Source organism: Octopus sinensis, linkage group LG12, assembly GCF_006345805.1.
Source record: "Octopus sinensis linkage group LG12, ASM634580v1, whole genome shotgun sequence".
Taxonomy (NCBI): domain Eukaryota; kingdom Metazoa; phylum Mollusca; class Cephalopoda; order Octopoda; family Octopodidae; genus Octopus; species Octopus sinensis.
Genome location: NC_043008.1, coordinates 33,665,291 through 33,687,313, shown reverse-complemented (window position 1 = coordinate 33,687,313; position 22,023 = coordinate 33,665,291). Strand labels below are relative to the sequence as shown.

General features: G+C 38.4%; 1 protein-coding gene across 1 annotated transcript in view; it reads right to left on the bottom strand.

Annotated features, from left to right (window-relative positions):
• LOC115218130 overlaps nt 1-21,381 on the bottom strand; it is a 413,677-nt gene extending 392,296 nt beyond the window's left edge. The window contains exons 1-4 of the mRNA XM_036507768.1: nt 21,196-21,381; nt 17,540-17,588; nt 13,727-13,792; nt 4,224-4,480 (exon numbers count right to left, since the gene is read on the bottom strand). Coding sequence (XP_036363661.1) covers nt 4,224-4,480; nt 13,727-13,792; nt 17,540-17,585 — 369 coding nt within the window. The 5' untranslated portion in view covers nt 17,586-17,588; nt 21,196-21,381. The remainder of the gene's footprint in view (nt 1-4,223; nt 4,481-13,726; nt 13,793-17,539; nt 17,589-21,195) is intronic.
• Nucleotides 21,382-22,023: the final 642 nt, after the last annotated feature.

Below are 22,023 nucleotides of genomic sequence, written 5' to 3'. Positions count from 1 at the left end.
CTTCCATGCCGGTGGCACGTTAAATGCACCGTTCGAGCGTGATCATTACAGGTGTTGCCATACTGGCACTTGTGCCGGTGGCATGTGAAAAAATATTTGAGCGTGGTCGTTGCCAGTGCCGCTGGACTGGCTCCTGTGCATGTGGCACGTAAAAACACCATTTGAGCGTGGCTGTTGCCTGTACCGCCTGACTGGCCCTCGTGCCAGTAGCACGTAAAAGCACCCACTATACTCTCGGAGTGGCTGACATTAAGAAGAGCATCCAGCTGTAGAAACTCTGCCAAATCAAGATTGGAGCCTGGTGCAGCCATCTGGTTCGCCAGTCCTCAGTCAAATCGTCAAATGGTCCAACCCATGCTAGCATGGAAATCGGTTGTTAAACGATGATGATGATGATGATATATATATGTATATGTATATATATATATATATTAATAATTTAATAAAAAATAATATAAAATGTACAGTTATTCACCAAAAGTGAATGATATTGATTTAAGACGATGATGATGAAAATAATGAAGGTAATGTCTGCACAGCAAAGAAGATTTAAAGCTCTTCAGGTGACGCCTCTTCTTCGGGTGTATTAGGAGAAGTCGTATTTCCGTGCAAGGTTTTCTTTGTGGGCTTGAACATTGTGATGGGAATTTGCTGTTGTTTCTTCTTAGTAGAGTTTTATATGTCTGTATGGCAGCATCGACGGTATTTTTAAACTGGAGAGAGCAAACCATATAGGGATCCCATGTTTTCGCCTTCCCTTGCAATTCCTTTGCTGTCCTTAAAAGGTCGGACTGACATTCGATTACCAGGCCTTTCTCATCCTCCTCTTCCTTTGCATCTAGCACTTCATTCCCCTCTTTGCTGGCAGACTTCGTTAACTCCAATAAATCTTCGTCTGTCAGGGTTTCAGAGTGGACATCGATGAGGTCGTTGACCTCATCTTGCGTGATACCAAAACCTTCGCAAGATTAATCGCATTGTTGACAGCCCCATGCTGAATATCTTCAGGTGAGAAGCCCTCATAGTCTTGAACCACTCTGGTCACACCTCCCAGCATGCGATGAGTGACCACCAGCATTATCTATAACAAGCAACACCTTGAATTCCATGCATCACTTGGCTTGAGTGATGAAGCATTGGTGGAACCAATTCAAAGTTAGACTTTTGGTAATCTAGGCCTTGGGTTGTGCATCCAGTGGACAGGCAGCAGATTTTTATTCTAATTTTTGAAAGCTCTCGGGTTCGCAAACTTGTAGGTAAGTCCTGGTTTCATCATGAATCCAGCAGCATTGCCACACTTAACTAGCCTCACTCTGTCCTTCTGTGCCTTAAATACTCGGACTCTGGCTTCGTCCCTCATGATGTACTTTCTGGAAGGTATCTTCTTCCAGAACAAGCTAATTTCGTCCATAATGAAAACCTGTTCCAGCTTGTATCCCTTGTCTTCGATGATATGCCTGAAGGTCTCGAGATACTTCTTCGTCGCTTCTTTGTCGGCTGATACTGTCTCTCCAAGCAAGGAAACTCACCTTATTTTAAACCGTTTCTGGAAATGGTCAAACCATCCCTTGCTGGTTTGAAAATCTTCGGGCTCCGGTGCTGTCAATGATCTTGGTTCTGGTTCTTTGGTGCCTTCTGCTTCATTTCCTCTGTCAAACCACTGGTGTAAATTCCACGCTTTCTCACGGATGATGTTACCACTCAAGGGATGTTATTTTCCCCCTGCAGTCACTGATCCACAATGCCATGGCAGACTCTATTTATCAACGTAAAATTACTTCCAGTTCAGACGTCTTTTTTTTAATAGGTAGTTCTTCCTCTCAGTTGTCCAAAAGAATATCTAATCATTACTCTACATTTAGACATATCAACAAATATAACAATACTGGGCTTAGTAAATTAATTTGGTCTCTAAAAGAACATAATAAACAATTTGATTTGGATTGGAATATTCTATCTAAATCATTTCCATATGATAAAGGTAAATCTTTTTGCACGCTCTGTAACGATGAACTTTAGTTCATCCTGTTCTCAGAAAATCCACTTGTTAACACGTTTAAAGAATGCATTTATAATTGCAAACATAAGCAAAATATACCTATAGTTCATATAAGTGATTTCTATCAATCTGTGAAATTCGACCTTTAACTGTCTTCTTACATTTCACTCCCACTAAATATATCTATTTCCATGCCTTTAACCTTTATTCCTATTCACCTATCACACTATATTTCTCCACTTTCAATTTTCTGCTAATTTCTTTCTTCCTCCGCCTTCTCTTTCTATAAATTGCCTTTGACATAATATATATTAATGTTTGTTTTTTTAAAGTAGCGTACTAGCATTCCCTTCATCATATATGCAGTAATCACATTCGGTTAAAATGTCTTATTGATGTGTTTTGCTTCTCTTTCTTTCCCTGATGAGAAGTTTGCATTGTTTTTCATCATTTTAATCCTTCTGGAATAATACCAATGTTTTCTTCGAAACATATGTTGGAAGTATAAATATTTGAATAACACCTGCATTTAACTCCATTTATTTATTTATTTATTTATATATATATATATATATATATATATATATATATATACATACATACATACATACATACATACATACATACATACATATATATATGTGTGTGTGCGTGTGTGTGTGTGTGTGTGTGTGTATAGGCATAGCTGTGCGGTAAGAAGCTTGCGTATGATGCCTGCTTCTGTTTAAGTTGGCCAGTCCAGTCACCATTGGGTTGCATAAGATAACTGTATGCTCAGAGTACCTACAGAGTAGTTCTCCAACTCTGACGATGTTGTTGCTCTCTCTTTTGAGTATGCATGGAATGTACTCATTTCTTTCTTTAAGGTTCAGCAGGTGTTCTCTGAGTGATACAATGCAAATTCCAAAGGTTGTTTGGACTAACCCTATGCCTCTACCATCATCATTTCACCTTACATATATCTTATTGGTGTTGCTGTTAATGTGGAAGTTGCCAATAGTGGTCAGTACCTTTCTGGCTTTGATGTCCAAACTGCATATCTCATCAAATGTCCGATCCAATATCTCAAATGTTGTTATTAGCAGAAGCATTGTGAGATATGGTCTTGTTAAATGCAGACAGCCCTGACTTCCATATTTTCCAGAGTCTACAGAAATACTCTGTTGTTTTCCTGGCTTTAGTCACAACACCAACTTATGCAACATTCTCATAATTCCAAGGTACTTGTAGCTTTCATCATTAGAGAATATCAACAAGCCATTGATGTTCATGTTCTTTGTCTGGTCGACAATCTTTCCCCTATTGACTATCACGTATAAGCATTTCTCTTGCTTAAACTCCATTCCAAAATTTTCGTGTAGTTCTAACTATCTCTTGATGCTGATCATATTACACTTTAGGTCATCAACAAAAATGTGTGGATGACATTAACTTTTTTTTTCCTGCATATCCCAACAGGTAGCCTTCGCATTTTGTGAACAGGGCCAACAATGGATTCACTGCAAATACAAAAAGTATTACAGATGAAAAAAAATATCACACTGGAATATGTCTGTTGATAGCTTAACTCTGTAACACCAGGTGTTGCTTTAGCAGCTGTTAGTGATAACTGTGTGGAGCATATAGTGGTCAGTCTTTCAGTGGCATTCACTGTAGCAGCTGGTACCATAGCAAGGTGTAGTGATGTATGTATACATATGTATGTATGTATGTATGTATGTATGTATGTATGTATGTATGTATGTATGCATGTGTGTATGTATGTATATCTGTCTATCTATGTATGAGTGTGTGTTTGTGTTCGTGTGTATGCATGTGTTTGTATGTATATGTATGTGTATTAGTGTGTGTTTGTGTGTGAGAGAGAGAGAGAGAGAGAGAGAGTAAGAGAGGAAGAAAGAGTGAATGGGAGGGAGAGAGAGATGACTGTGTTCCACATTAAAAGGAGATATCTTTATATCCTTATATTTATGTACCTGTTTCATTACCTCGATTGAAAGTAACGTAAGAAAGTAGTCAAAGATCTCGATACTAATATGTTATTACCTGAATTGAAAACAGGAACTTTTAAGTAACATGATAATGCAGCAAAATCACGCACATTCACACACACACACGCGCATTACGCACACACATGCACACACACAGCCACACTAATATGTACACACAGCCACATACACACAAACACACAGATTAAAAATGAGAATTCTATCCAAATACTTACACTTTCCAATGTCCAAGCAGATACTATTTCCCTAAAGATATTTTTTACTGTTTCATTTAATTTTAATTCTTTTACTGGATCAATTCGTGGAGTGCAAAAATCAAAGCTTGGTTGAGATCCCCTTCTACATTTATTTGCACAAGACATTTTATTTGAGAAAACACGTGTTTCATCATTGATTAATTGAACAGTGAAATAATTTGAGGTTCCAGACAAAAATTTGCTTGAAATATAAAATTTGATTCTCCAGCAGTAATCTGAAACGAAACACCATGAGATAATGTTTATTACATAGATTGACTGTTTGTAATAATACTGTTTGTATACATTTTATATTTCACTTCTTTCAATCATTGAACTACGGCCATGCTGGGGCACCACCTCGAAGGATTTTAGTCGAACGAATCGACTCCAGTACTTATTGTTTAAAACCTGGTACTTATTATATCAATTTCTTTTGCCAAACTGCTACATGACAGGAACGTGAACAAACCAATACTGGTGGCTGAGTAGTGATGGTAGGGCAAACACAAACACAAAGACACACACACACACACATACACGCATACACACACACATACATATAGGATAAGCTTCTTTGAGATTTTGTCTGTTAAATCTACTCACAAAGCTTTGGTTGCTCTGGGGCTATAGCAAAAGGTATTTACCCTAAGTGTAAAACTGTAGGATTGAACGAGGAGCACATTGGACAAGTGTCTTCTGTTATAACCCCAAATTGACGAAAGCATTGTGAGTGGATTTGGTAGAGAGAACCTGAAAATAGCTCATTGTATATTTGTACGAATCTCCATTGACAGTCTATTGGTGTCAAATAAAGTGTTCAATACCTACAGCTTGCAAATGAATAGCTCCAGTTCTCTGAAGCTACTGGATCTGTTGTGTATAAAAACAGATTGTCTACTCATTTCTCTAGGATTGGTCAAGTGATGTAGACACTTGAGACAGGAACCCAATAAGTTTCAAAAATGGATTAAAGCTGTTTGTCATTCTTTTTCAATCTCCGAAATATGGATAAATTAACACTGTTTATATGTATATTACGTAGGTTACACCCCCATCACATACATAGTTATACGTCTGAAATGACAAAAGTAAGAAAGAGATATTCAACACGTTTCCTAGGAGTACATATATTGGTATTTGATAACACTCTGATTCAGCTCAACACAACTTAAAGTTTCGAAGGCACTTCACACGAACCTAGCTCTTCAGGTATAGGCGACTGAATGGAGAGATGGAAGAAATGCAACATGATTACTGAAGATTGGGCACTTATTGGTCAAGGTGGGTCACATGGTGTTCTCGCCATAAGTACCGAACAATTAGTAACATCAAATACATCAACTAGAAGCCTCAATTCCGTATTTCTTGGACGACATAGTTGGATAGAATGTTTGTGGCACGTCGGTGGGTGATGTGGGTGAGAATCTTAAGTGAAACGAAGTGGTGGTACACTTGCACTCGTGCATGTGTGTTGGAGTATACCTGCTTTATGAGTGCGTGAGTTTATGCATTTGGTGCATATGTAAATGTGTGTGTGGCGAGTATGTCTGCTGCATTAGTGTGAGTGTACACATTTCATGCGTATGTGTGTGTGAGTGCATGCATGTGTGCGTTTGAGCATTTTTTGTGTATGTTCTAGTACGAGCATACATGAGATCAGCGTGTGAGCATGTGTGTGTACGGATGTAAAGGCGCATTTTGTTAGGTGACATGTAATGGTAACAGCAGCTATACGTGACTGGGTCTGACGTTGGATTAAGATTCGATGATAGTTGGGGAAAGGAAAATGGTAAGGAAAGAAAGGAAAGCGTGTGTGTGTGTGTAGGCATGTACTTGCACACACATGCAAAAACAATCGTGGGAGATTACAGAAAATACATAGGGTTGGAAAGTTAGTCTATAGTCTGAGCAGATAGCAGAGTTTAAGTACCCAGTGCTAAATTATGGGGCAGCCAGTACTAAGTTGGTATACTCGGGTCGTCAGCTTAAAGTTCCCTATGAGGGCACACCTGTAATGGCTGCAATGAGATAATTTGTTTTTCCTGTTGTGGATACTGAAGGTTCATGGAGAATACGTAAATTTCATAGAGACAGAGCTGGGGCTCTTTCATGATAGTGCATTCAGGTAGGTGGAAAGTCTCCAGTTGAAGCCAGGTAAGGAGGGTTTTTTTTTCTATCTCTGCATCTGACGGAATGCATATACTGTGTATACCTTCTCTTGAAGTCATAGGTCATCATGTCCATGTTTTGCTTGCAGTGCCATTGAATAGTGTGAAGAAGGCTCATTAGCCCAGAGTCCTTGAGAGCCATATATATTCGTATATATATGTGGGGGGGGGGATGGTTGGATGGATGGATGGATGCATATATATATATCTCTTATTATAAAAGGCAGACTTTATCTGCCTCCCTTTGGGAGTTATAGAAATCTACAATATAGGATTTCTTCAATTACAATTTACCTAGCATTTTTGAGAGTACAATGCATCGCGTCATGCCAGGTCCAGTTTTTAAAATTTAAACTCCAATTAAGCAAAATTTACAGAAAACTCACATTCTGGTGTGTGTGTCAAATGCTTTTCTTAGTCTGGTTTACACCACATGCAAACGCACACACACAGTGGGCAACGAATAAAATGAAAGTAAATAGCGACAGTGATTTGAGGAAGACTAAAGTGAAAGCATTCTGTCTATGACGCTGATAGATACATGAGTAAAATGTATGGGAAGCTAAGAGCTAAGAGTGAGTGAAAATGTTCTTGGAAGAGAGTAATTAGTAATAAAGTAAACATACACTCATACATACATACATACATACATACATACACACACACATACACACACACATACATACACACACACATACATACATACACACATACATACATACATACATATACATACATACATATACATACATACATACACACACACACACATACACACACACACAGTATTGAAGCTTGAGAACAATCAGATACATTTGCAACACATCTGTTGAAAATATTATTGTTCACACACATACATATACATATATACAGACAGACAGACAGACAGATAGACACACACACACACACACACACATGATCCAGCATGGCCACAACCTCAAGGCTGAAACATATAAAAGAATAACAGAATATAAATGTGTGCAAAGTACAAGAAATATTAATGCAGTATATGGGGATTGGACAATAAGCGTAAGGCAGTGTCAATGGTGGTTCCAGAAATCCCGAGCCATAAACTACAGCCTAGAAGACGAGCCTCATCCTGAAAGATCTGTAGAACTCGACAAGGACATCCTGAAAACCCTGGTGGAACAAAATATCATCGTAACTGTTGAGGAACTAGCAGAGAAGCTTGGATTTGGTCATTCAACCATTCATTGACACCTGTGTGCTATCGGAAAAGTCAGCAAATTGGGTCAATGGGTTCCTCACAAACTTTCCGAGTCTAATTGCATGCAGAGAGTGAATGTATGCTTTTCTTTGCTGTCACATCTCACCACTACTGCGCTATGTATATCTATATATATAAAACTGTAGTTGTGTGAGTGTCTGTCCCCTTCGATTTAGATTCCTAACTACTCCCACATTTTGCGGTACAGTTTAACCAAATTCGGGTAGCTTATAGTCGTGATTCATATCGAGCCCGTCTGAATATTAGCGCGCGTCTACGATGAGTCTACGATTTTAAAAATAATTTAACATCATTTTTTATTCCATTTTAATGCATAATTTTTCGTGTGTCGATGGCGGCGGAGATGGCGTCACACCTGCACCTGTGGGGAAGGGAGTGTAAGGAAATCAACGTCGTAATGCGTTGTCAAGGAGACCAGTGTTCTTTTAGAACAACGACTTCATGGCTTGAAGACACCAAAAGAGAAATGGCTAAGAAAGCGTCTACATGAGTCTACGATTTAAAAAAAAATTTACCATCGTTTTTTTTCCATTTTAATGCATTTTTTCGCTATTATATAAGGGAAGTAACTCTCTAAAATGTCTACGATGAGTCAACGATTTAAAAAAAAATTTACCATCATATTTTTTCCATTTTTAATGCATTTTTTGCTATTTTTTGGCTATAACTCTCTAAAAATGCTTATATAGTTATTTCCCTTACAAACCCGAGCAACGCCGGGCGATACTGCTAGTATATATATATTTATATATGCATATATATATATGTTCACATGCATGTTGGGTCATGATTGTTTTGTATTATGATAATATTTTGGTGGGTCTACAAATGTTTGTCAGCACCCATCACCTCTCCATGCATTGAGTCCCACACTAAGTTTAGCCTACTAGCAGACACAATTATCAAGTTGTGGCCAAGTATGGTCTCAGCAACAATAGTGAGAGTCAGATGAGAACCAATGTACCAGTTCATACCTAATGATGCTGCTACCAAAAACCAAGGTATTCTTCCTACTTGAGTGCTTCAGGTGGCTGCTGTGCATCCTGTACAGAGAACACAAGACAAACAACTTTGTCAGGCAGCAAGTCAATGGATATGCTGGCAGATTGGATCCTCTCCTTGTGCAGGTAAAAAAGTCAAAGCTTGTCTGGTTCAGCCATGCATCCTGCCACAACTCCCTGTCCAAAACCAATTTTCAGAGCACAATTGAGGAAGGATGAAAAAGAAGTAAAGATAGAAAATTCTGACCTGACAGCTTCAAGAACTGGGCAGGTTACAATTCATGACCCTGCCAAGAATAACTGAGGAGATGCAGCAGTGGGAACAGCTGATTACATTCACTTCAGAATCACTTCAGCACTTTGTATGTACATACATGCATGCATCCATCCATCCTTACAAGCATACATACATATATACACACACACACACACACACACACACACACACACACACACACATACATACATATATACATACACACACATACATACATACATACATACATATATACATACATACACAAACACACACACACACATACATACATACATATACACACACACACACACACATACATACATACATACATACATACATACACACACACACATATACATACATACATACATACATGATGGCCGTCCACTCGTGACCGAGGAAGACCATTGCCGACCTTCAGGAACATTGTGTGCTCTAGGACTAACTTATATTTTGCATTTGTGGCTCCGTTGGTGGCTAATGAGCCCTGCTTTTGACAAGCATACACGACTGCAAACATTGCAGACCAAGCTTTCCCCATTCACTATACGAGCCGTGCGCTTTCGCGCAGCTCGCTTAAGTTCTTCATGTTGGATACGTGCTCTCTCAAAGGTGTCGGTCCCCTCCTTAACCTGCTTCCTTCATCTGTGGCGATGACAGGCATTGTTCTCCCAGTCAGTGTCCTACATATCAAAGGCCTTTAACGAGGACTTTACACAGTCCTTAAATCGCAGCCCTGGTTTCTGTCGGAGTCTCCTTCCATTCACAAGTTCTCCATAGAGCATCTGCTTAGGAATCCTTCTATCCTCCATTCTAATAAGGTGTCCAGTCCAACGCAACCTGTGCTTGTGTACCACCGCCTCAATACTCAAGATATCAGCTGTCCTCAGGATCTGTGTGTTTGGAATTTTTGTGGTCCAGCCAACATTGAGAATGTGTCTGAGACATCTCTGATGAAAACGTTCAAGGACCCTGACCTGACGTTTGTATAGAGTCCATGTCTCACATGAGTAGAGAAGCGATGTCAGTACACAAGCACGGTACACAGCAACTTTTGTTCTCCTTGCGATGCCATGTTGGGACCAGACACGAGACTGAAGAGACCAGAAGGAATTAGTTGCTCTCTGCAACCTGAAAGATATTTCCTCATCCAGGAGCAAGAACGGCTGAGTGTGCTGCCCAGGTAGACAAACTTGTCTACTACCTTCAGAATTGTTCCTTCAACCAAGATAGCTGGTTCTATATATGGATTTCCTGGTGCAGGCTGGAACATTACAACAGTCTTGTCCAGGCTGATGCTGAGTCCAAATACCCTGCAAGAAGCAGAAATACAATTCATGAGTATTTGCATGTCATCCACTGTATGAGTGACTAAGTCACAGTCATCTGCATAAAGGAGGTCACGAATAATAGACTGGGAAACCTTTGAATTGGCAGCAAATCGGCGAAGATTAAAGAGGCGGCCAGAAGATCGATATCTGACATATATTCCCAGAGAGCTAACCTTAGCAAAAGCATGAGTAAAAGTAGCAGCAAAGTACAAAGAAAAGAGAGTTGGGGCAAGGATGTCACCCTGCTTAACACCATTCTCTACAGGAATGGGTCCTGCCATGGCACCACCAACATTGACCCAAGCCTCCATCCCATCATGAAATGATTTAATTATTGATACAAAGTGATCTGGACATCCAAGTTTGCCAAGTATTTTCCATAGAAAGGCCCTATTTACAGTATCAAAGGCCTTAGTTAAATCAATGAATACCTGGACAAGATCCATATTCTGCTCATAGCACTTCTCCTGCATCTGTCTTGCTGTGAAAATCATATCCATTGTCCCTCTACCAGATCAGAAGCCACATTGAGATTCAGATAGGACATCATTTATGAGACACCCATTCAGACGGGTAAGAAGAATATTTGCCAGAACCTTGCCAGCAGCTGATAGTAGAGCAATACCTCTGTAGTTACCACACATTGTTCTGGCTCCTTTTCCTTTATAAAGAGGAAGAATAATTGCATCCTTCCAGTCCTTAGGGATTGCACCATCCCTCCAGACTGCACTAATAAGTTCATGAAGGGACTGTGTGATGCAATAACCACCAAATCGCAAGACCTTAGCACAAATTCCATCCTTTCCAGGTGCCCTACCAAGATTCAAGTTACTTATTGATGTTATTACTTCATGTATTGATGGCGAGGAGTCTAAGGAGTCAATGATAAGTCTTTGTTTCATAGTATCAATCACTGTTTCATCCACAACTGACTCATGGTTTAGGAGTTCAGAGAAGTGTTCGATCCAGCGACCTGTGATTTCTGTTGATTTAGTAAACATAGTGGAAGACTCCTTGGAAAGCAAAGGAGCTGATGTGGAGCTCTTAGGTCCATAAGCTCGCTTCATAAGATGGTAAAGCTTCTTGCTGTCATTTGCATCAGCAGCACCCTGAGCATCACGAGCAAGATCCTCCCACCAAGTGTTCTGCATCTTCCTGAGAGATCGCTGCAGTAGTGATTTTACACTGTTATAGTGGGCAAGTTCACTGTGCAGCAACACACTGTGGGCATGGCGCTTCACCACTAATAGTCGTTGAATTTCAGCATCATTCTCATACATACATACATACACACACACATACACACACACATACATACCTACATACATACATACATACACACACACACACACATACACACACACATACATACATACATACATACACACAAATACACACACATACATACATACATACATACATACATACCTACATACATATATACATACATACATACCTACATACATACATACATACATACATACCTACATACATACATACATACATATGCTTATTTATTGTTTTCTAAGCCTCAAGCAAATGATAGTATTATTCTGCTGGATTAGATATTCAAATAGAGTTATGACTGGAAATAAAATTCATATTTCGATCTAAGATAAATAAAAGGTGGCAAGCTGGCAGAAATGTTAGCACACCGGGCAAAATGCTTAGCAGTATTTCGTCTTTCTTTACATTCTGAGTTCCAATTCCACCTAGGTCAACTTTGCTTTTATCCTTTCGGGGTCAATAAATTAAGTACCAATAATGTACTGGGGTCGATCTAATCGACCGGCCCCCTCCCCAAAACTTCAGGCCTTGTGCCTAGACTATAAAAGAATCTAAGATAAATAAGGTATTAAATATTGATTAATTAATATTCTTTGGAGTTCTACTCTCGTAAAATCTTGACAAATCTAGTATTTTTCTTCAAAGTTGCCATAGGCACAATTTGATTCACAGCCATGATGTTAGTTTATTTACATATAATTCCTCCTGGTTGCTAAGTGAGGTGAACCATCTGTAGTACCCTAGTTGTACAATATTATCTAGTTGATATTAAAAGGATTTAGTAAGCGAGCAGAAAATATGCACACATGCACGTGAACACATAAACACATGCATACATGCACATGCACATACATGCATGCACACACACACTCTACACACACATGCACGCTCACACACTTATGCACACACACCTGCACGCACACACACGTGCATGCACACACTCACACACACACACACAGATTTCATCATTATCATCATCATCATCTTTTAACATCAATCTTCCATGCTGGCAAGGGTTGGATGGTTTGAGAGAATCTGATGTGTCAGAGGACCGCTTTCTGCTTCAAGGTCTGCTTTGGCATGTCTGAAGGCCCTTACTTCTCTCAACCACTTTCCAAAGTGCACTGGATGCTTTTTCATTGCACCAGAACCCATGTATTTGCCATGTGGACTACAAGACTAAGATCTTCATAGGCTGAATGGAACTACAGTAGAAAATGAGGCAGTTCTATACTAAGTAAGGAAACATTTGAGTACAACAGAGGGAATTCGAACAGGTTTCTTGCTGTTAAGGAGATACAAATCTGTTCACATTATACAAGAGTTAGAAGGTGGTAAGCAAAACAGAATTGTTTGCATGCAGGACAAAATGCTTAGTGGTATTTTGGTTGTTTTTATGATCTGAGTTCAAATTTAGCAGAAGCAGACTTTATTTTTCAAGGGTCAATGAAATAAGTACTAGTTAAGCATTGAGGGCTGATGTAATAGATTTGCTCCAACCCCTAAAATTTCAGGCTCTGTGTCTTTGGTAGAAAGGACCATAGAAGAGTGGGTGAAAGTAATTAAGGTGGATCTAGAAAAAGAGATAAAAACAGTGGTAACAAGGTGTCAGGTTGGGCTCTGGAGTGAGAAGATCAAGAAGAGTGGGCAGGTAGCAATTGTGAGAGGGAGGTAGGGGGAGAAACAGACAGAGAGAGTTGGGATGCCTTTAATTCTTTTCTAAGACTGAATTAGATAGCAGAAACGTTTCTAGAATACATGTGATACTGCTACATAACATTTGCTTTTTTTGATGTTCTATTCATTGAGATTAACCTTACTTTTCATTTGTTTGGGGCTGATAAGAGAAAATTACTAGTCTAGATTAGGAGATGGCATAATTTTTTCAGAATTGGATGTTCTGCCTTGATGTATCTGTTGCAGCACTGTGCATTCTACACTCAATTTCTACCTCATCACAGAAAAATGGTGATACTTTGGTCAGGATCTGTGACCGATAGATAGTAACTGCAATTTTGGTAAAAACAACGGAAATGCAATTTCCTGAATTTGTTGTTACCATTTGTTTATTAATTTTTTGCTAAGACTGAAGTAGATGGTGATACAAGATTAAAGAAATGAATAACATTTGATTCAGTAGCACACTACAAATATTCTTGAAGCATATATTATTCTGATACATACTTTTTGATATTGGTTCAGGCTGTAATTGTGAATTCAATATGATGGTCTTACTCTGACCCACAGAACCTAAAAGAAAATAAGTGTCAGAAATTGGAGAAAAAACTTCAATTCATTTGATGAAAAATTAATATTAGTCCAAATATTTTCTGAATATTAATCTTACCTTTCATATCAATGGCTGTTATTAACTACTAATGTGCATGAAAGACTAGCAGCCCAATTGAATGAGTGTATCCAGAAAGGTGCAGGCCCTACATGGACGGTGAATGGGAGGACAAGACTTATAATGAAAGATAGAAGAAAGGGGAATATTGTGGGCCTCTACCATCCCATAGCATTCCTAAACATCATCTGCAAGATACTCACTGGAATATGTGCAGCAGAGACATATGCTTTCCTGGCATAGGAAGAAATACTACCAAGGAAACAAAAAGGATGTAGGAAGAGTTCTCAGGGTACCAAGGATCACCTGGTCATCAATAAAACAGTTTTGATGCATTGTAAAAAACATCATACAAAGATGTCTATGGCTTGGATTTGACTTTAAGAAGGCATATGATATGATGCCTCCTCATTCTTGGATCGTTGAATGTCTGCTGGTGTTTGATGTTGTCAGCAACATCACAAATTTTCTGATGCATAGCATGAAAGACTGGAAAACCAAATTGTACTCAAGTAAAGTACTCCTTGGAGAAGTTACTAGTAAAAGAGTCATCTTCCAAGGTGACTTGTTATCTCCATTACTATTTGTAATTGCACTAATACCCATAACAATGGCACTTAGGAAAGTTAATATGGGTTACCAATGTGGGAAGAAAAGCCCATCATTGAATCATCTTCTGTTTATGGATGACCTGAAATTGTTTGGGAAATCTAAAAATACAGACAGATTACTTAACAAAAGTAGTCCAGGAGTGTGGTAGGGACATTGGTGTGGAATTTGGGATTACCAAATGCTCAGTACTTAATATGAAAAGTGGGAAGAAAGCAGCCTGCAGAGGGTTGTGGTAACCATCAGGAGAGATCATGAGTGAACCCAACGGTAGCGGGGATAGATATTTAGGGGTTTTGGAACTGGATGACATTCTTGAAATGAGAATGCATAGACAGTTTGAATGGAATACACAGGACGTTAAGGATAATAGAGCATCATGGGCATGGCTTGAGTGAGGCGATTTGAAGCATATCACTGAAAACCTGATCATTGCTGCACAAGACCAGGCTCTCGCTACCAATTCAGTGAAGTATAACATCTATAAAACTTCTGACACACAGAAATGCAGATTCTGTGGAAAGAGTGTGGGAAATGGGACCCACTTGGTAAGTGGATGTGAGAGCCTTACACAAAAAGAATACAAGCGTCACCATGATAAAATGTGTGCGTATCTTCATTGGCTCTCATGCCATAAATATCAATATGAAATAATGGAGAACTGGTCTCAGCGTGTACCAAGTAAAGTTATGCAATAGGATGGAAAAGTAACGATACTCTGGATCTATGATTTTCAGATGGATTATGTAATTGAACACCGTCTGTTGGATGTTGTCATATTGAATAAGAGAGACAAATACTGTCAGATCATTGATGTATCCAGACCCATTGACATGAATGTTGTGAGTAAAGAGGTTGAAAAATCGCCAAATTCTCCGAACTGAAAGTGGAAATGGCAAGGCCAGCTCTGAGGCAGCTAAAAGGGAAGTTAAGAAGCAGGTATACATAGGGAAATCTGTGATGTTGTTGGGAAAATGTGTGTTCACATGGATGATGATTCAATGGTAATTAGTGACACTGCAAAACAAGAGGCTTGGAAGTGCCATTATGAAAGGCTACTAAATGTAATGAACTCATGGGAGAAGGAAAGTCTGCCTACCAATCAGAACAGACAGTAGCATGGTAGATAAAGCCATGAAGAATATGAAGACTAGGAAAGCCCCCAAACTATCAGGAATCACTGCTGAGATGTTTAAAATACCTGACAGTGTTGGTTATGGTCTAGTTACTCAGGTTAATGACTGGTGTAGCAACACCATTGTCAGCTGCTCAAAGGTAAAGGCAACAGCTTAGACAGAAACAATTACAGAGGTATCAAATTGTTACATCAGGCAATGAAAGTTATAGAGAGGGTTGTAGCCCAACTAATTAGGAAGAGAGTTAGTCTAAATGAGACACAGTTTGGTTTTGTGCCAGGGAGAAGCACCACCTGTGCTATATTTCTGGTAAGGAAGCTGAAGGAGAAATACTGAGCCAAAAATAAACCTCTGTATTTGGTTTTTGTTGATATGGAGAAAGCCTTTGACAGGGTCTCCCACTCTCTTATCTGGTGCTCAATGTGGAGTAATTAGAGCTGTACAAGCCATGTACAGAGAGGCTCTCAGTAAGGTGAGAGTTGGCAACAATTACTATGATGAATTCAGGGTATGAGTAAGGGTTCACCAATGATCAATCCACAGCTCCCTCTTGTTCTTCATAGTCCTCCAGGCGATAACAAAGGAATTTAAGTCGGGCTGTCCCTGGGAGCTCCTCTGTACTGATGACCTTATTCTTATTGCCAAATCACTACCAGAACTAGAGAAGAAATTTCAGGTGTGGAAGCAAATCTAGAATCAAAGTGATATGCTGTGCTTGAGAAGATTCATCAAGCCAAGTGAAATAGTAGTTGTGGCCAATGCCAGTGTCACATAACTGGCACATAAAATGCACGTGGAATGCATATCTGAACGTTGGGCCTCATGGCGGCAATGACAGGTGACTGAGACCTTTGGTAATTTGCTGTGCATGAGAAAACTCATCAAACCAAATGAAATCAGAGTTTTGACTGATGCAAGTATCACGTAACTGGGACCCATACCAGTGACATGCAAAAGGTACCCAGTATACTTTATGGAGTGGTTGGTGTTATGAAGGGCATCCAGCCTTAGAAACCATGCCATGACTATAACTTAGTACAGCTCTCCAGCTTACCAGTTTCAGTCAAACTGTCTAACCCATGCTAGCATGGAAAGCAGACTCTAAATGATGATGATGATGTGATGATACACACATACACACACACACACACACATGAGGAAGTGCTGAAAAGTTTCTGGCTTTGGGTAAGAGAAAATACAAGAGGGTTAGTTAACTAAAATTTTATTCAAAATATTCCCCTTTCATACAATGGTCCTTCAGTTTTTCTAAACCCTGCAAAAGACCTTTTCAGCCAGGCAACCCTTTTCTTGTTTCAACAAAAATTAGGTTAAAAAATATGGTTGTTTCTTATATATGGATAGTATTATAATCTCTTACAAAACCATTTTTCCAAATTTTAAGCCCCCAAAATTAGTGAGTTTCTTATACACGAGGGTTCCTTATAAAATATGGTATATCGATTTGTGAATCTGTTTTTCTGTTTGTATTTGTCCCTTACAACTAGTGTTGGTTTGTTTACATAACCATGACTTAGCAATTCAGCAAAAGAGGCTGATAGAATGAATACCAGGTTAAAAAAAAGTATGTGCTCTGGTTGATTTGTTTGACAGTGCCCCAGCATGGCCACAGTCCAATGACTTAAAAGAGTAAAAGGCAAAAACACTCGTTTATATTTTGTTTCATTTTACACACAAACTCACACACACATATATGCATGTGTGTATGCATACACGCACACACACATGCACACAAACACACATCACACACACAATTATGATAATGCAACTGAAATATAAGAATGTAACATTATGTAAAACAGAAATGAATCGATGTCTATGTTTTTGATGAGATGAAAATTAATATTTCAAGAATTCATGAAAGAAGTTATAAGTTAGAATACTTACTATAAACTATTTGCAGGAGAGAAAGTAAAATGAAAATGCGATTCATAATCTGAAAGTAAACAAAATATTTGAATGACTTTTTGGAAATAGAGAAAATATATCACACTTTATTGAAAGTCAGAACAGTCACACTCAGTACTCAAAATTTCCCATTACAAATATGTGTACCTTTTCTTTTCTACTCTAGACACAACGCACGAAATTTTTAGGGAGGGGGTAAGTCGAATAGATCGACCCCAGTACACAACTGGTACTTAATTCATCTACCTTGAAAGGGTGAAAGGCAAAGTCGAACTCAGCAGAATTTGAACTCAGAATGTAAAGGCAGGCGAAATACCACTAAGCATTTCGCCCGGCATGATAACGCTTCTGCTAGTTCACCGTCTTACAAATATGTGTACCTGTGTGCAAATGAAAGCAATTGTCTGACCTGGTAGAAATAGCAGTCAAGTCTCTCTCAACTCTAACCATACTATCTTAAAACAGGAAGAGCACATTGAATAATGTTGTTTTAGGTACACTATGGAATTTTAAAATTTTATTCTTTTACTTGTTTCAGTTATTTGACTCCAGGCATGCTGGAGCACTGCCTTGAAGGGTTTTGGTCAAACAAATCAACCCATGGCTTATTTTTTTAAGCCTTGTATTTATTTATTCTATTGGGTCCTTTTGCTGAACTACTAAGTTATGAGGATCTAAACACACCAACACCATTTGTCAAGCAAAGATGGGGGGGACAAACAAAGACACACACACACACATACACAACAGGCTTCTTTCAGTTTCCATCTACCAAATCCATTCACAGGCTTTTTTAGCCTGAGGCTATAGTAGAAGACATTTGTTCAAGGTGGCACATGGTGGGACTGAACCTGGAACCATGTGGTTAGGAAGCAGGTTTCTTACCATGCAGCCATGCCTGTGCCTGTGGTCATTAATGGGATACCTTTGATCACAGGTTTGCTCAGACATGGCCAAACTGAGGTAAATAGCAACGACATATGTATCTATAATAGACACACACACAAACATGCACACACACACTCACACACACACTCACACACACACACGTATGCATGCACACCCACACACATGCTTGTGCACACACACACATACATTCATCCCTATGGCACTCCTGTCGTCCTACTCACATGTTTCTTCAGCTCTTATCACCTTTGTTATATCTTATCGCCCCACCCTCACCTGACCCTGCCCTAGGAACTATGCTCAGTCCTTTTGCTCTTGAACATTGGCCTTTCTGGAATCTTCTTCAGTTTATATTTTCCTTGTGGTGTTGAATTGCAACTGTTTCAAAGGAACATTAGCAACAAAATGCTCTTCAGTCTTGGAGGATCTGTTTAGACATGGGCACTATCTTTGTCTTTAGCCAATAAAATATAAATTAATCAAACTTAATTGTTGTTGCTATTATTATTATTATTATTATTATTATTATTATTATTATTATTATTGAGTGAGAGAGTAGTGCATGCCATCAAAATGACACTGGGGTACAAATATACGAAGCTCAATATACATATCATGACTACCTGTCTGATAAGGGTGCCTCAGGAACATGCATCACAACCATATATGCATGACATGTGATTTCATATCAAGATAAACAGTGCATGACCAGGTGGTATCCAGTTAGAATTTTCTTCAGGTTGAGTAGCCCCATCCTGCTCAAAAGTCCTTGAATAGGGTTTGTTTAAGGATGATGAACAAGACATCCATGTTTCCAGGGATGAATTATTCAAACCCCAAAGAATTCCTTTCAACACATAGCTATGATGCTCACCAACTGCTTCTGCTTGTGACCAAAGATGTACATACTGTCAGCCATTAAAGAACATGCTCAACTGGTTATGGTCAAGCAACTGACAAGCGAATCTGTGGTATTGAGCAGAATATTTGCTGTTGCCCATCTTTTATACCACGACAAAACATGTACATGATAACACTTCCAATCATTTAAGATCAAAAGCTATGAGAGCTAGTACTGTATCAGGGCATTTATTACCTCCACCTTAGCGAAGGCAGAGGTATTGCTTTCAGTTGTGTTTGTTTGTTTGTTTGTCTGTGAACAAAATATCTCAAGAACTGCTGGATGGTTTTAGATGAAACTTTCAGGGATGTTTGGCCTCATGACTGGCACAAACTGATTAGATTTGCGGATTGGTCCAGTACCAGACAAGGTTCTGGATTATTCGTTATATTTATTTTACTTTACATGAAGTATTACGATCTTATGTTGGCTTTCAAGTCTTTCTCTGATTATCTCCCATAAAAAGCACACTCATGGTTTCCACATAGGTTATGGTGGCATTTCTGTTTCCAAAGTTTTATTTTTGTTTCTCTATTATTATTTTTATTTGTGTCTCTATCTTAGTAGAAACTGATGAATAAAGAAATCAAACTACATAAACAAACAGCAGCAAAAACGTTCAGAAATTAAATAGCATTAACATATTCAGTAACTATAATAAATTTAATTTATCCTTGACAATTTCTAGTTTTACCATTTTTGAATACATCACTCCTGCTTAAAACCTCTTAACTATTTGACAATTTCATTTCTAGCTCTCCCTTGACAGAAGCTTTACTCCTTTAGCTCGCATTTTTGTGCCCAACAATTTTATTAAACCTCCGTTAACAGCACTGTATGCAGGTCCTTTCCATTTTCTTTCACACACGGATAAGTTTTTCTCTATAGACCTTAATTGTTGTAAAGACACTATAAACAGCCTACAACCTTGCAGGTGGGGCCCAGTTAGAGTCTTCTTCAGGTTGAGTAGCCCACTCTGCTCATGACCCAAACAAAACTATGACAAGATTTGAACTCAAAAACACATTGAGTTGGAACAAATACTACAAGATACTTGATCCAATGATTTTGTAGTTCTGTTCATCCGTCTCCCTGGATTAATACTTTTTTTTTTCATTAACTCTGAAAGGATGAAAGGTGAATTTGACATAAGAATGCACAAATGACTATTTTCCAATAAATTTCAGATATTTCCAAGTTTGCTCAGAGAAGAAATAATAATTAATACAGCAGGTGGTATGTTTAGATTCTGTTGGGTGCGTCATTGTTGTTTACATCCTCATAACTTAGTGGTCTGATGATAGAGCCGAATAGAATAAGTACCTAGCTTATAAATAAGTACTGGGATTAATGTGTTCATCTGAACCAGAGGTTCTCAACTGGGGTCAACATGGACCCTCATGGGCTATATAAGATTTTTGTGGGTCCAAGCAACAAAATAATAGATTGGGATCCACAATACTATTTTAAAGGCCCCTGAAAAAATTTTGCTTTACATGTATGTATTGTTATGTATTGCAAGAAACAGCTGGATGCTTTTTCTCTAACATTTTATATAGTTCGACCAACTCAAGTTAACGTGTGAAAAACAAAATAGGAATTTTAAAAGAAGTTTCTATAAAACTAGTTTTTGAACATTGAATAGTAATGAGATGGGGGTCCACCAGAATAAAATAGTAATGAAAGGGGTCTGTAGGTGAGAAATGGTTGAGAACTCCTGAACCCTTCAAGGTTGTGGCCCAGCATGTTCTACAGTTCAATGAATAAAGCAAGTGAAAGATAAAAGATAAAAACAAACAAGTAGAGGAAATAAGGAACCACAACTTACTGGTTAATTAAAAATATAATTTCCACAAATCAGTGACTGCTCTGAATCAGTACGGTGTCAAGGTAAATTTTTTTTTTTAATAATTTTGATCCTTTATATTCTGATTTCAAATCTTGTTGGGATCAGCTTGCTTGTTAGTTCTTTTGTTGGTTTGGTAAACTAATTCTAATGAAGAGTATGGTGAATCAATATATATGTGCTACACAGCAGCATCTAATCCACTCCTAACAATATTGAGGCTTGATTCTAAAGTGAGATATATTTGGTCAATGAGATTGTATGAATACATGTGTGTGTAATTTTAGTATATTGGTGTGACTTTAATTAAATGTGTGTGTGTGTGTTATATAGGCAATTATATATAAATATAGGCAAATGTTTACATGTATACATGCATGTTTGTATACACATACATATGTGTGTATGTGTAATTCACTTGAATAGTAGCTGAGAGCAGGAAGTTCTTGAAAGTAACAAACAGAATTTGAAAATTCACTTCAAAAACAATCCTTAGTATTCCTTTGTTTTCTTTTCCTTTTTCATTTCTTTTTACTTTTTTTTTTGTCTACAATTCACAAATCTTCCCACAGATATTCCTGTACAGTACTTACTTGTTTAATATTTTCATTTATTCAGAGATTGTCTTTTGCCACTAAAAACAATGGAACTATGATGATGTTAGCCATAAAACAAGTCAATAAAATACATCAATTTCATCGAACCCCAGTGCTCAACTGGTACTTACTTCATCAACCCAAAAAGGAAGGCAAGCGAAGTTGACCTTAGTGGAGTTTGAATTCAAAACATGGATATGGATGAAATGCTGCT